Source organism: Phascolarctos cinereus, unplaced genomic scaffold (genome assembly GCF_003287225.1).
Source record: "Phascolarctos cinereus isolate Bilbo 61053 unplaced genomic scaffold, phaCin_HiC Scaffold_5;HRSCAF=322, whole genome shotgun sequence".
NCBI classification, from domain to species: domain Eukaryota; kingdom Metazoa; phylum Chordata; class Mammalia; order Diprotodontia; family Phascolarctidae; genus Phascolarctos; species Phascolarctos cinereus.
In genome coordinates, this window is record NW_027555958.1 from 291,482,281 (window position 1) to 291,499,341 (window position 17,061).

The following is a 17,061-nucleotide window of genomic DNA, read 5'->3' on the forward strand; positions in this document are numbered from 1 at the left end:
GGCTAGGCAATGGGGTTAAGTGACTTGCCCAGGGTCACACAGCTAGTAAGTGTCAAGTATCTGAGGCCGGATTTGAACTCAGGTTCTCCTGACTTCAGGGCCGGTGCTCTTTCCACTGCGCCACCTAGCTGCCCCTACAGTCATGTAAATTTTTAAAAACTCTGCTAGTACATCAACAGTGTTCTACTGTACAAGACAAATAAGGCTAAGTGGATAAGGGATCATCTTAATAGATTGGCCATTAGATAATGATTTTTTTTTTGGTCAAAGAAAGATGAAAGGAAATACTTAAGTGTGCACTGGTTGCATTCTGCTCAATATACTCACACCAATGAAAACATGGATCTTTTGAAATAATAATAACAACTAGTATTTATATAGTACTTTAGTTTGCAACAACATATATGCATATATATGTTTAATTTTTTTTCTCATTTTACTCTCATAGCAACTTGTAGCAGGTACTATTACTATGCCCATTTTAGAGCATATGGGAAAGGGAGGTTAAGTGAGGACAAGTGATTTGTCCAGGATCATAATGTAAGTGTCTAAAGCCGGATTTGAAATCTGGTCTTCTTGAGTTCAAATTCAGTACTAGAAAATTTCATCTGGCTGGTTATGATTCTCTGATTCACATTGGGTTTCTCTCCTTAAAGAGGACCACTAAACAACAGCTCAGGTGGGGCCTGTGGCAAAGAGTAAGGAGTCTTCCATTCCTAGGTTTTACTCAGTGGCATTCTGGGAAACTCTTGACTAGAAGGTTCAGTCAGAGGTAATATTTTATCAAACACTGTGATGGGCTTTCTCTATAGGTATTTCTATCTTTTCATGTGAACTAAATTAAGATCCTTTCAGAAATTCTCAGACAGGAAATCAAAGCTTCCCCAAAAGCACACAGGAGCAAAATGCTCACCATCAATTGGCAGGTGACTCAATAGCTCCTCAATTTCGCTATCTGTGAGCTTGATCTCCAGGTTTCCCAGAACCTTGTCCAGGTTGTTACTATCAACATTCCCTCCTTCAGAAAGAAGGAAATTAAAGAATGTAATCAATCAAGCATTTATTAAGTCCTTATTATACGTTAGATACTGTACTAAATTGTAGGGATTCAAAGCTAAGTCAAGTCAATAAGCATCTATTAAGTGCTTACTATATGCCAGGCAACATGTTAAGTGCTGGGAATAAAAAGAAAATCAAAAGTAATATCCCTGCCCTCAAGGAGCTCACAGTCTAATGGGGGAGACAAATAAGAAAAACATGGAATTGTGTTCCAGAGGGACAAATTGTATAAAGCCTATATGTAAATACAATTATCCTATGAATTTCAGAACTGGATTCATCATTCCTAGATTGAGGGTGAGATAATACAAATAACAACTCACATGTATAAAGTATTTTCCAAATGCTCTCCAAACTCATGTTGAAAGACACGTGACAATTTCTAAGGCTATACATGGAAAGTCATTGGGAGAGCTTGGAAGATGACCTATTATTATGATCCTGGTCCAAGAGACCCTGACAATCTTTTCAAGAGAAACCTTCATACGACACAGTAAGAAATGAATTGGTTAAGGCTGATGGATTCTGGCAAAGCAGACAGCTCATCTACACACTTTAAGCCATGGGGTTTGAAGTTCTCTACAGTGACAAAATCTGGTGAATTGCCTCCTCCAGTGTGTCGGTACAGAAAGAATTGGAGGTCATGAGGCAGCAATGCTGAATCAATACATTGGAAGGATAAGAGAATTCATGTTATAATCACTGAGAAAAAATAAAATTTTTTCACTCACCACTGAGATTCTTCAGGGCATTCATTACATTCTTCAGCTTCACCTTCCCATTTGCTGTAAGTGAAAGTACAATTCAGGTCACAGAGGAAGTAACAGAGAATTACAATAGCACAGAGTTCATCATTTTATAAACCCAGCCTATAAAGACTGTCCTATGCCTTTCTTGCTCCCCCAAATGAGAATGAAGAAAGAAGAAAAGCTGTTAAGGGGATGAATCTGTCCCTTTCATTAACACAGATTCTTCTGACTTTGTGGTAAAAAATCCATTATAACGAATGGACGATTTATTGTAGAGAAAAGCTTTTCTTCAAATAGGCATTATTTTAGTGCAGCTAGGATGCAGTGCATAGAGCACCAGCCCTGAAGTCAGGAGTACCTGAGTTCAAATCCAGCTTCAGACCAAACACTTGACACTACTAGCTGTGTGACCCTGTGCAAGTCACTTAACCCCAATTGCCTTAAATAAATAAATAAATAGGTATTTTTCACAAGCTCTTGAGTACCTTTTTAAAGGAAATAGTAGATGGTGCTGGTTTGGAAATAAGCTTTTTTTTTTTGTTATGTGAAACTGTGAATCTGTATTATGTATAACTTATTTTAAAAGTATATGATAAATTTAACAAGGAATTTCCTACATTGTGCTTCTCTCTGATTTTTTCTGAATTCCTTTCTCTTTTGTGTATTTTGTATATCTTTCATTGTTTTTTATACCTTTATTCTTTTCTTTTTCATCACTATCACTACTTCTTTCTCTTCCCCATAACTACCATCCATCTACCCCCAATCAGAACCCTAGCTTATAGCAAATAAAAATTTAATCAAAGAAAACATATGTCTTGTTCAACTCCTCTAGCAAAAGATGTCAGTTTTGATTCATCACCAGTTTTCTGAACTCAGAGCTCCAATTTTCAGTCTTTCAAAGTTGCTTTTATTTATGATGTAATTATTTATAATTTTTTCTTAAAGCTGCTCACTTCACTCATCATCAGTTCACAAAAGTCAGTGTTTCTCTGAAGCTATCCCCTGTGTTGTTTCTTATGGGACAATAATATTCTAATTCACTAATATGCTAATTTTCTTAGCCATTTCCAAACTGATACTCAGTCTGCAAATTTCTAGTTCTTTGCTATAATAAAAAGTGCTGCTATACGGTTTTTATTTTGTACCTGTGGTATCTCTGCACCTATGCTACCTAAGTACTTCCTTTATCTCTTTTTTTGATCCCTTTAAGGACATAAACCAGATAGGTATATGGAGGGATCAAAGGGTATGAAAAGTCTACCGACTTTTTTAGTATTGCTTTTCAGAATGGTTAGACCAATTCAAATCTTCACCAACACAGAATTAATGTAACTTTTTTCCTAGGGCCTCTCCAAATTTTCTGACAAGTACATTTATTGAGCTAATATTGCCAATTAAAATTATATCAACATAGCTCAAAAATATGAAATTAATATTTCTCCACTTATTTAATAATGTGTTTCTTTCTATAAAGGGTATTTTTTTAGTTATGTGCATATAATCTCTCTGTCCATCTTGATAGCTGAACTCCCCAAAATTATATAATTCTGTAGTTATTTTTAATGTAATACCTTTAAAAAAATCTCTTCCTGCTTTGTTTTGTTTGTTACATATAGAAAGTTTGAAAATTTGGGTGGTTTTATTTTATATTTTTCTACTTTGCTGAAGTTGTTTCAATTAAGCTTTACTTGAATCTCTAGGGTCCTCTAAATAAACTGTCATATCATGTGTAAAAAAATAATAATTTTGTTTCCCTTCTGCCTGTACTTCTTTCTTCAATTTATATTTTTTATTGCAATAGATGGAAATACATCAAATCATAGTGATGGTAACAGAAATCTTTGTTTTACCCCAGCCTTGCTGGGAAAGGTCATCCATTTCTCATCCAAAGACAGTTCTATTTGTTGCCAAATAGAGCACACACCCATTTAAGTAGAACAGCTTCCCTAGTGAGTTTCCCTGTATGATAAGATGCTCAGACATATTCAAACGGATTTGTTTGGGAGTTCCCTGCAAAGCTTTAGGTGGCAGAATGCTAAATTTGGAGTCTGAGATTTGCGATTAAATTATGCCTCATATGATTACTAGCTATGTGACCCTAGGCAAATCACTTAATCTCTTTGGGTCTCAGTTTCATTATCTATGAAATGAGGAGTTTGGATCAGATGACCTCTAAGGTCCCTATTAACTCTAAATACATTACTAAGCCATCCATGCCTACATATCTTATGTGACTTTTGTCCATGTCCTGCCAGAATTTTGCCATAAGGCTACCACCCCCTTACTGGGTGCTTTCTTTTCCCCATACTGACATTATCAGGGTATTAGTGGAGCACTCTGTATATCTACTTGTTAACCTCTAACCCTTGACCTTTCTTTAAAAAAATTTTTTTTTCATTTTTAGGCAACTGGAGTTAAGTGACTTGCCCAGGGTCACACAGCTAGTAAGTGTCAAGTGTTTGGTCTGAGGCTGGATTTGAACTCAGGTCCTCCAGACTCCAAGGCCAATGCTCCATCCACTGTGCCACCTAGCTGCCCCTCCCCTTGACCTTTGATAGCCACATTTTAGTCCTGTTCTTCAAAGTTACTAATTAGATATTTTTGTAGTTTGGTAAAACCTGCCATGTACCTCTCTATTCCCCTGTGTGTGATACTCATTTTTTAATTCTTTGGAGAGTGCTGTAGTCCATGTCTTATTAGAAGTAATAGTGGCAGAACATTGGTTTTAAAAATGGGCCTTTGTTTCCACAGGAAACTTGGTATAATTAATGATAGCAACTTAATCTACTCTCCTCCTCTTCAAGATAGAAGAATTGCTGGTCTTTATTCTTTCTCATAGGTCAGGGGTGGAGAACCTGCTGCCTGGAGGCCACATGTGGCTTTCTAGGTCCTCAACTAAGACCCTTTGATTGAATCCAAACTTCACAGAACAAATCCCCTTATTAAAAGGATTTGTTCTGTGAAGTTTGGATTCAGTATAAAAGGATTTTTTCTATGAAGCTTGGATTCAGTCAAAGGACTGCACTTGAGGCCCTAGAGGGCCACATGTGGCCTTGAATCCACAGGTTCCCCATTCCTGTCCTAGATATACATATTCAGGTACAAACTCTATAGATTCGTGACATAAAGGCATGTCGTGATTTGTGTAATGGACATTTTTTAATCTACTTGGCCTTCCCTGTGTGAATGGTTTACGCAAACTCTTGAGTGGTTACACAGCTTTTTCCCAGAGGCTATGCAATATTCCAATTTTTGATGCAACCAGCAAAATGTCACCTGAACAGGACTATCCAGAGGACTTAACCATCCATCAAGAAACCATCTTCAGCTTGGACTCTATACCAGATCTCTTTCATTACAGAGGTGAATATCTTTTGTCACTGTATATATCTCCCTTTTAACCTGATGTTAGAGGTTCATTGAACAGGGTTATTTCTATTGTTATATGTTTTAATGGAACCTATGTGGGTTTTCAAATATGGACAAGAAATACCTTGTTGGAAAAGTGACTCTAAGGTGTTCTTTTGCTCTACTGAATCAAAAACTTTTTCATAATTGGCAAACAATAAGCAAAATGTGGGCTTATGTTTTCTACAACTTTCATTCAAGTACAAAATGACAAAAATGTTGTCTGTTGTTGAATAGCTCTTGCAAACACATCCTTGTTTCCTACTAATACCCTCATCAAGGATGCTCTTGAATTGTATATAATAACTCATATAAAGATTTTATGTTGGTGAAAAAATAGGCATATAGATCAGTGATTGTTGATTTTTTCTCAGTCTCTAATAAATAGATATTTATTAATAAGATCCAAGTTTTTTTTCATATTCTCCTCTTTCAGAAATCTTTCATATTATACAAGGTGTCTCAAAAGTCTAAGTATAGTTTAAAGCTATTAAGGCTGAAAATTGCACTAAGACTTTTGGGCCTTTTTATCCATCAGTACTCTCACAATTGTGTCTCCTTCAGAACAACTTTCTATATATACTTGCTCCAACTGGGTAGCTTTTCTCATCTTTTTTCTCTTTAATGCTATTTCTATCCCTCCTATAATCATCCTGGATTGTGAAGTTTGGTTACAAGTATTCTCTCTCTACTGCTTTGGATGGCTTGTTATAGTTTGTTATAGTAATCACTAGAGATTTTTTCCATTTTCTTTTATTTATTATTCTATATTTACCCTTAAATGCACTAGATATTACTGTGCCTACAGGGATTCCTTACAAAGTTCTTTAGACTGGTTTAACTTTCCATAGCTTCTGTATGCTTTATGATACAATATTGCTTAACTAGTCCACAATCCTTCTCTATGAGATTTTATAAAAAGTTTACGTTGGGATATTTCTCCACTTGCCATATAAGTCAAACATTTACTGACTAAAGTGATTACTGGGCTTGTTTGATTTTCTTCTTGTGTCAACAGATTTAGAGTGGTTAAACTTCTGACTTTTAATTGTTTTCAATGTCATTTTTGATGCCTGTTTTCCATTTTTATTGTTTATTACTTATTTAAATAATTCAAGATTCAGTCATTTTAACTGTATGTTATATCTCTTTCTCACCATTATGTTCATAATTTTAAAATTATTTATATATTCTTTATATGTCATATTAAATATAATATCCAGAATATTATAACAATATTATAACAATATAATATTGTTTTTATATTCATACCTTTTTCTTGACAAGGCAGTAGTCTTAATTGTTCACAGCTAATGTAATGATTACTCTTACATCAATAATAACTCTTTTCTTACCTGTTAATATATAATCTATTTCATTTTTTATAGTGCTTTTTAATGCTTGCCAACCCTAGCACCTGCCAGTTCTTTTCTTGAAGAAGCTGTTCCTGATACGAGTGCATAAAGCTTGTATATAGTCTACACTTTCCCTTATCCTGAATACTTATCTTTAGTTCTACAATAAGGAATTACTGAATATTCCATGAAATCATGTTTCTTGTTGCCCTTGGATGTATGATAAGACCAAGTCCACCAATGTCTTCTTTGTTTGCCATTTAACTGTGTGGCTATAGCTTTCATTTGGTTGCAAAATGATTTATAAATATTAGCTCATTTTATCCTCAAAACAACTTGAGGTGGCAGGTACTATTATTATTTCCATTTCACAGATGAAGAAACTGAAGCAATCAGAATTTAAGTGACTTTCCCAGGGTTACATTGCTAGTAAATGTCCAAAGCCCCATTTAAATCCACATCTTCCTGATTCCACACAAAGCACTTTATCTACTGCACCACCTAGCTGCTACGAGAGCCTTCAGTACTCTATTACGTTTCATTTCATTCACTCACAAATGCCCATTTTAAAAATGTTTACTCTATGGAAGATGGTAGGGATACAAAAATTCTTTGGGTCCCACCCATTGAGAGTTAACAACAAAGCTGAGATTTGATGACACCACACTTCCTCTTTGGAGGCACCTGAGGAGTCCTTTTAACATTATGAATTCGCAAAACTAAAAGGAAACTGTTTACTATTTCTAGGTTGGTTGGAGCAGCAGAGTTTAGGCTTGCCTTCTCAGAATCTAATGAAAGACAAGAAAATGCTCCCTACATTTCCCTGGGTACCACTGAAATTTTATAAGGAGTGTAGAGTGTCATCCCATTGTGAATATCCCTGTATCCCTTTGCCCTGAGACAAATTAACTGAACAGCTTGCTTCCTGTTTTCTCTCATACTGCTCTAGCTCTTTTGGCCCGTAATCCCCAGCCCCTATGCTAGACCACTTGGGTTGTGTGGGAATAAGATCACTTTCCATTTGAGGCAATATTGGGTTACTTTTATGTCACTCCTTAACTTTACTGTCTTCTACCTTCCCTCACCCACTTCCTTAATTTTTATTCTTCTATTCATTTCTTTTCATTTGACTTGCTCTCTTTTCTCTTTACTATTCATTAGGCTTCCTAGTTGCTAAAATGACCTTATCTTCCACTGGTTAGTCTTTATGTTTACTCTGAAGTGGAAGAACTCTAGCCTAGGGAGTAGTCTGAGGCATCTTTCTTTAGGAAGAAAGTATCAGACATTTTCACACAAGCAAACCCAAGTTTCCCTGATGGCCACAGTGTAATCTGGAACACTCACCATCAATTGGCAGGTGTTTCAGGAGATCCTGATATTCTTCTTCTGTGAGTGTGATCCCCATGTCCTTCAGAAAGTTTTCCAGGTTTTGAGCATCAATGTTTTCTGTTTACAAAAGATGAGAATGATGAATGATGGGAATGTGAGGAATGTGTAATGACTCCAGAGGGTGAAAGATGCCACTTATTCCTATGTCTTATCATCTCTAATCAACAAGAAGAGGAGAGTTAGCCTTTGAGATGAGCCTACACATAAATGGAAAGTCACTTGGTAATTAAAAAATAGAAATTATTTCCTTCTGGTTCTGGGAAATATACTAGACTAAAGAGGCTTACATTAAGGAATGTGAAATGGTCATTAGACAATTGCCTGATGAAGACTGACAAATCAATGACGCATTAAGCTACATAGGCCTAGCTAATAAGCAAAGCTGGATTATCTTTGCCTTTTCTCCAACTATTTCAACTTGTCTGAATGCAATCCCCCTCTTCACCACTGGCTGGGAGAGCTAGAATGTTGTCTGTCTTAACCTTAGGGAAAATGAAACAAAAACAAAACATATTACATTCCAGGAAATTCATGACTTGCTACAAAGAGAATGGGGATTACTTGGCAAGCTTCTAAGTGGATCTAAATGGAGTGATGATCATTTAACACATTCACCCTCAATAGGTAGTGCCACAATTGTTATCCTGGACTCCTGAACTCTTTCTCCCTGATCCAATCAGTACTGAATGCTGCCACTTCTCCCTTCATAACACTCTCACATCTACTTTTGTTTCCACTCATATAATGACATTTTTAGCTCAAGTAATCATCAGTTTTTCCCTTGAAGAGATGTTATAATGCCCCCTAATCAGTCTTCCTGCCTCAAGAATCTCTTTCTTTCTCCATCATCTACACAGCTTCTAACCTGATTCTATTTAAGCACAGATCTACTGGCCATGTCATTTAACAAACTCCCCTGGTTCCCTATTTTTTCTTGATCAAATATATAAACTCTTGCCTTTATGGTTTTAAAGCTCTTCACAACCTAGCTCCAACTTGTCTTTCTATTCTCATTATATTTCACTTTCCCTTGCCTACTTTATGTTCCTCACACATGGCCTTCCATTTCCTGCCTCTGTATCATCTTACCAGCTAGCCTCTACACTCTCCTTACTTCCACCTCAGCGTCCCTCTCTTCCTTCAAGGTGAACCACAATCTCTGCCTTCTATGAGGAGGCTTTCCTGATTTCCCCACTGCTAGAGACATTTCTCTCAAATTATGTTGTATTTACTCTGCATATGTTTACATGTGTACATGTTGTCTTGCCCATGAGAAGACCAGTTCCTTGTGAGCTGAAACTATTTCCTTGTTTTTGTCTTTGTATCTCAAGTGTTTAGCACAGATCTAATGGACACCTAATGAATGCTGGCAAGTTGATTATCTCTGTCTATGCAGATCAATAAATTATTTTTATATATACTGTTTAGGGAATTGCCTGAAAAGGGAAGTAATTTGCCCCACAGTTACACAACTAGAAAGTGTCAGAGGCAGGACTGCAATACAGGGCTTCTTGACTCTAAGGCAACATCTCTATCCACTATGCCATATTTCCTCTCACGAATTTCTGTGAAAAATATTGAAATTTATCTGCTTTCTTATCATAACTCCTCACTCACCTTTAATGGATTTCACGTTATCCATAACTTTTTTCAGGGTGATCATCCCATCAGCTGTAAGACAAGGAAGAGATTAGATAGGAACCTGAGGATGCAGAGCCTTACAAAAATAATATTATATTACATCCTGAAATTATGAGACAAGCCAGAATAATTTAACAGTTTTCTCTGAACTCACAAAACTATAAAGAATTTTATCCTATTTTCTCTAAAGATTAATTTACAACAGGCAGCTGAGAAATGAAGAAAGCTCTCAATCTATAAATTGATGATAATGAATAGCATTTACATAGGGCTTTAATGTTTCCAATATGCTTTACAAATATTAACTCATTTTATCCTCAAAACAACTGTTGGAGGCAGATTCTATTATTATCTCCCCTTTAGAGATGAGGAAACTGAGTCTGAGAGAGGTTAAATGACTTGTTAGACACAGGCAGCTGGGTGGTACAGTGGATAAAATGCCAGTTCTGGAATCAGGAAGACTCATTTTCATGAATTCAAATCTGGCCTCAGACATTTACTAGCTTTGCGACCCTGGGCAAGTCACCTAACTCTGTTTTGCCTCAATTTTCTCATCTGTAAAATGAGCCGAAGAAGGAAATGGCAAACCACTTTAGTATCTTTGCCAAGAAAACCTACCTTGGGGTTCCATTGAATAGGACAAGACTGAAATGACAGTAAAATAGCAAAAAAAGAGTTACATAGCTAGTTCATGTCTAAGGCTTTGAACACAGATCCTCCTGACTCTGGGTCCAGGCCTATATCCACTCTACCATGTAGCTATCTCACAGAATCATTCAGGGAGCTTCCCTTCTTTTAGCTATTGAATATCAGAAGAACTTGTATTTTAACTAGACATTTTATTTTGGCACATGAGATTCCGACATTTTAAGAGTAAGATGGAATGAATTGGCCCCTTCCTTTCACTTGGCCCCCACTTCCTCTTTTGTGAAATGAAGAGACTATAGGTAATCTCCATGCCCCTTCCCAGCATGGACATGATATGACCCTGTGTACTAGGAAACTTCCATTTTTTAATAACATAAGGAAAAGAGAACCTAGTTTTTTCTTTCTATTATGTTTAATATTTTATGTATCTTTGCAAATTTGCTTTGCTTTTCTAATTGGTTAGATGGAAGACATATTGTCTATGAGGAAACAAATATGTAACTTTATTATAAAAATATTATGTTTAAATAGTATTTAAATTATTCAGGTGGAAGCAGGTATATCCTCTTTAGGAGAACCATCCTATTTAGTAGGCTCACTTGGTTAAAAGCCCAGAAATTGAAGCATTTAAGTAAAAGAAGAAGTTTATGCAATTCAAATCAAATATGTGATAAATGACATATGTCCATCTCTTTTTAAAATGTACAAAGTATTTTACATAAATGATCTCACTTCACCCTTGCAATAACCCTATGAAGTCTGTGCTCCAGGAGTCATTACCATGTGTATACCCACAGAATGTCATCCTCAGCTCTTTCCTTTCCCCTCCTCGTCACATCCAGTCAATCACCAATACTTTTTGGCTCTGCTTTTACAATCTATCTGCTTGCATCTCCCCACTTACACTCAGATGGTGCATTTGCACAGTAAGTATTCACTTTTGTTTTCTGGGCACAAGTGACTCACAAAGGCAGAAAAGTAAACCTTAGAAGGGTTGCAAAATGTGTTGGTGGAGGAAATAATCACATTGACAGGGTCATGAGTTCCTGAAATACTGAAGATACACACCCTCTGTGTGGCCTGAAAGACCTAGAGCTGAGGATGCCCTCACCCTCTTTATTCAAACCAAAATCACATATTCTGGGCCAGTTAGAAGCCCTGTTTAGTGTTTTTAAATGCATGCCAATTTTTAAACAGCTTATGACATACAAATCTTCAATTATCATTGTGAGGGAAATTTTTAAAGACTGTTAGCAAATCTTCTGTGGTCTTCTATACATGATCAGTAAGGCTAAGTGGGTAAGGGATCATCTTCAGGAGGTTTCCCATTGGATGATAATTTTATTTTTTCTTTTTGCCAAAGAAAGTTGAAAGAATATACTTAGGTATGCATTACTTATAGTCAGCTCAGTCTAAGACCAATGAAGACATGGATCTGTTGAAATGATAATAATAGTTAATAGTTACAAAGTATTTTAAGGTTTGCAACATTGTGTGTGTATGTATATATGTATATGTGTACATATATATATGATTTTTAAAACTTTGATTCTCACAACAACCTCATGCAGCAGACATTATTACTATTTCTATTTTATAGATGAGGAAAGAGAGGTTAAATGAAGACAATTGACTTGTCCAGGATCATACCATAAATGTCTAAAGCAGGATTTGAACTTCGGTTTTTTTGAGTCCAGGTCTAGTACTAGAAAATTTCATCTGGCTGGTTTGGATTCCCTGATTCACATTGGGCTTTTCTCCTTAAAGGGGACCACTAGGCAGTTTAGGTGGAGCCTATGGTAAAGAGTAAGAGTAAGAAGTCTTCCATCCCTGTGTTCTACTCATTGGCATTCGGGGAGACTCTTGACTTGAAGGTTCAGTCAGAGATAATATTTAATTATGCATTATGATGGGTTTTCTCTACAGGTATTTCTATCTTTCCATGTGAACAAAATTAAGATCCTTTCAGAAATTCTCAGACAGGAAATCAAAGCTTCCGCAAAAACACATACATGGTAAGAAAGGCTTACCATCAACTGGCAGGTTATTCAGTAGTTCCTCAATTTCACTATCTGTGAGCTTGATCCCCAGGTTTCCCAGAACGTTTTCTAGGTTGTTAATGTTAACATTCCCTCCTTCAGAAAGAAGAAAATTGAAGAACATAATCAATCAAACATTTGTTAAGTTCTTATTATATGTTAGATACTGTACTAAGTTGTAGGGATCCAAAGCCAAGTCAAGTCAACAAATATCTATTAAGTGCTTACTATGTGCCAGGCAATGTGCTAAGTGCTGGGAATAAAAAGAAAATCAAAAGCATTGTCTCTGCCTTCAAGGAGCTCACAGTCTAACGAGTGGGACAAATAGGAAAAATATGGAATTGTGCCCAAGACGGACAAATTGTATAAAGCCTATATGTAAATACAATTATCCTATGAATTTCAGAACTGGATTTATCATTCCTAGTTTGAGAGTGGGATAATACAAATAACAATTCTAAGGACACACATGGAGAGTCACTGGGAGAGCTGGAAAATGATCTGTTGCTGTGATCCTGGTCCAAGAGACCCTGACAGTCCTTTCAAGAGAAGCCTTCATAGCACACAATAAGTAATGAACTGGTCAAAGCTGATGGATTCTGGCAAAACAGACAGCTAATCTACACACTTTAGGCCAAGAGGTTTGAAGTTCTCTATAGTGACAGAATCTGGTGAATTACTTCCTCCAGGGTGGCTATACATAAAGAACTGAAGGTCATGAAGCAGAAACCCTGAATCAGTAAATTGGAGGGATAAGAGAATTCATGTTATAATCGCTGAGAAGAAATAAAACAGTTTTTCACTCACCACTGAGATTCTGCATGGCATTCATTATATTTTTCTTATTTATCTTCCCTAGGGCTGTAAGAGAAGGTACAATTCAGGTCATAATGAAAGTAACTGAGAATTACAATAATAGCACAAAGTACATCATTTTGTAAACCCAGCCTATAAAGACTGTCCTGTCACTTCTTTGCTCCACAACATAATGATGAAGTGAAGAAACAGAGCCCTCAAGGGAATGAATTTATCTCTTTCATTAACAGAGATTTTTCTGACTTTGTGGTAACACAATCTATTATAGTGAAAGAAGGCTTTATTACAGAAAAAAGCTTTCCTTCAAACAGGTATTATTTCACAAAATCTTGACTAAAGTACCCTTTAAAAGGAAATAGTAGACAGTATAAGTTTTGAAACAGGGTTTTTTTGGGGGGAGTATGTGAAACTATCTTTATTAAGAATAAGTTGTTCAACTAATACATTATTGGTGAAGTTGTGAAATGATCCCACCATTTTGGAGAGCAATTTGGAACTATGCTCAAAGGGCTACAAAAATGTACATACCCTTTGATTCAGCAATAGCACTTCTAGGGCTATATCCCAAAGAGATCAAACAAATAGGAAAAAGACCCACATGTACAAAAATATTCATAGCAGGTCTTTTTGTGGTGGCAAAGGACTGGAAATTGAGAGAATGCCCATCAATTGGGGAATGGCTGAGCAAGTTGTGGTATATGAATGTAATGGAATACTATTGTGCTATAAGAAATGATGAACAGGGTGACTTCAGAAAAACCTGGAAAGACTTATATGGTCTGATGCTGAGTGAAGTGAGCAGAACCAAGAGGACTTTATACACAATAACAGCCACATTATGCGATGACTAATATTGTTAAACTGAACCCTTCTCAGCATTACAAGGATCTAAGACATCTCCAGAGGCCTCGGGATGGAAAATGCTGTCCACATCCAAAGAAAGAACTATGGAAGTCAAATAGCTATCACTTATTTTTACCTTCTGTTGAGTTTTGTTTCATCTTTCTGATGGTTCCTCCTATTGGTTTTAATTTTTACTTACAACTTCACTAATGTGAAAATATGTTTAATAGGAATATAAATGTAAAGCCTATATCAGATTGTGCGCTGACTTGAGGAGGGTGGGGGGAAGGAAGGGGGAGAAAAATTTTCAACTCAAAAGCATATGGAAGTGATTGTTGATAAATCAAAAAAATTAATAAAATTAAAAAACAAACAAACAAAAAGAATAAGTTGTTCATTGTGGGATGACTAACTTTGATAGACTTAGTTCTTCTTAGCAATGCAAGGTCTAAGACAACTCCAAAAGACTCATGATGGAAAATGCTATCCACATCTAGAAAAAGAACTATGGAGTTTGAATGCAGATTGCAGTATACTATTTGTTCTCTCTCTTTTTTTCTTTCTCATGGTTCCTCTCATTGGTTCTAATTCTTCTTTACAACACGACTAATGTGAAAATGTTTAATGTGAATGTATATGTAGAGCCTATATCAGATTGCATGCCATCTTAGGGAGAGGGGAAAGAAAAGAGGGGAGAAAAATTTGGAACTCAAAATCTTATGGAAGTAAATGTTGAAAACTAAAAATAAATTAATGAATTAAAGAAAAAAGGAATAAGTTGTTTTTAAAAGCTTATGATAAATTTAACAATGTACTGACAACACTGTGCTTTCTCTATGATTTTTCTGCACTTCTGTTCTCTTTTGTGTATTTTATACATCTTTCATTGATGTTATTTTTATTCTTTTTTTCATCATTATCACTACTTTTTTCTCCTCCCCATTACTGCCATCCCTCTCCTCCTCAATAAGAACCCTAGCTTATAATGAATAAAAAGAGTCAAGGAAAACATATATCTTATTTGTACTTCTAGTCTATAAATTCTCTGGAAAGAGATTAGAATTACAATTCACAGTCTTCTGAAGTCAGCACTCCAATTTTAAGTCTTTCAAAGTTGCTTTTGTTTATGATGTAATAATTTTATAAGATTTTTCTTGGTTCTACTCACTTCACTCAGCAACAGTTCATAAATGTCTTCCCATGTTTCTCTGAAGTTATTCCATGAGGTGTTTATTATGGTGTAATAGTATTCTATTAATTCAAATATGGTAATTTCATTAGCCATCTTCCAACTGATATGCACCTTGTAAGTTTCCAATTCTTTTCTATAATAAAAAGTGATGCTATACATTTTTTATTTTGTGCCTTTGAGTCTTTATCTCTTTCTTTGAACTTTTTAAGGACATAAACCAAGAAGCTATATAGATGAATAAAAGGGTATGAAAAGTTTTTTTTTTAACTATAGCCTCAAATTGCTTTTCAGAATAGCTGGACTAATTCACAACTTCACCAACACTGCATTGATATAGCTGTTTTCCCAGGGCTTCTCCAAATTTTCTGAATAAGTATGTTAATTTAGCTAACATTGCCATTTTTGTTATGTTGACATGGCCTAGACATGAGAAAATAATGTTCTTCCATTTATTTAATAATGTTTATTTCTTTAAATGGTTTTTTTAGTTATGTGCATATAATTTTTCTCTCCATCCTGGCAGCCGGACTCCCCAAAATTATATAATTCTGTAGTTATTTTTAATGTAATACCTTTAAAAAAATCTCTTCCTGCTTTGTTTTGTTTGTTACATATAGAAAGTTTGAAAATTTGGGTGGTTTTATTTTATATTTTTCTACTTTGCTGAAGTTGTTTCAATTAAGCTTTAATTGAATCTCTAGGGTCCTCTAAATAAATTGTCATATCATCTGTAAAAAATTAATAATTTTGTTTCCCTTCTGCCTGTACTTCTTTCTTCAATTTATATTTTTTATTGCAATAGATGGAAATACATCAAATCATAGTGGTGGTAATGGAAATCCTTGTTTTACCCCAGTCTTGCTGGGAAAGGTCATCCATTTCTCATCCAAAGACAGTTCTATTTGTTGCCAAATAGAGCACACACCCATTTAAGTAGAACAGCTTCCCTAGTGAGTTTCCCTGTATGATAAGATGCTCAGACATATTCAAACGGATTTGTTTGGGAGTTCCCTGCAAAGCTTTAGGTGGCAGAATGCTAAATTTGGAGTCTGAGATTTGGGATTAAATTATGCCTCATATGATTACTAGCTATGTGACCCTAGGCAAATCACTTAATCTCTTTGGGTCTCAGTTTCATTATCTATGAAATGAGGAGTTTGGATCAGATGACCTCTAAGGTTCCCATTAGCTCTAAATATATTAGTAAGCCATCCATGCCTACATATCTTATGTGACTTTTGTCCATGTCCTGCCAGAATTTTGCCATAAGGCTACCACCCAACTTACTGTGTGCTTTCTTTTCCCCATACTGATATTATTAAGGTACTAATGGAGCACTCTGTTTATCTACTTGTTAATCTCTAACCCTGTGATAACCCTATTTAATACCTGTTCTTCAAAGTTTCTCACTGGTTATTTGTTGTATTTGATAACACCCACCATGCAATTCTCTATTGTCCTGTGTGTGATATTCATTTTTAATTCTTTGGAGAATGTTGTATTCCTTGTCTCACTAGAAGTAACATCGGCAGAATGTTGGTATTAAAAATTGTGCCTTTTGGTATAATTAATGGACCTTTAAATTTTACAAGGACAACCTAACTTACTTGCCTCTTAAACTTTGGGAGTAACTGGTCCATCTTTATTCCTCCTCCCAGATATACAGACTTAGGGACAAGTCCTATAAATTATAATAAAAAGGCATGTCAGGGGCAGCTAGGTGGCGCAGTGGATAGAGCACCAACCCTGAAGTCAGGAGGACCTGAGTTCAAATCTGGCCTCAAACCAAACACTTGACACTTACTAGCTGTGTGACCCTGGGCAAGTCACTTAACCCCAACTGCCTTAAAAACAAAAAGGCATGTCATGATTTATGTCATGGACATTCTTCATCTACTTGGCCTTCCTTGTGTGGATAG

General features: G+C 35.8%; 1 protein-coding gene across 1 annotated transcript in view; it reads right to left on the reverse strand.

Annotated features, from left to right (window-relative positions):
• EFCAB3 (EF-hand calcium binding domain 3) overlaps positions 1 to 17,061 on the reverse strand; it is a 91,695-nt gene that overhangs the window by 65,847 nt on the left and 8,787 nt on the right. The window contains exons 6-10 of the mRNA XM_078155748.1: positions 13,099 to 13,152; positions 12,283 to 12,387; positions 9,581 to 9,634; positions 7,919 to 8,020; positions 1,791 to 1,844 (exon numbers count right to left, since the gene is read on the reverse strand). Coding sequence (XP_078011874.1) covers positions 1,791 to 1,844; positions 7,919 to 8,020; positions 9,581 to 9,634; positions 12,283 to 12,387; positions 13,099 to 13,152 — 369 coding nt within the window. The remainder of the gene's footprint in view (positions 1 to 1,790; positions 1,845 to 7,918; positions 8,021 to 9,580; positions 9,635 to 12,282; positions 12,388 to 13,098; positions 13,153 to 17,061) is intronic.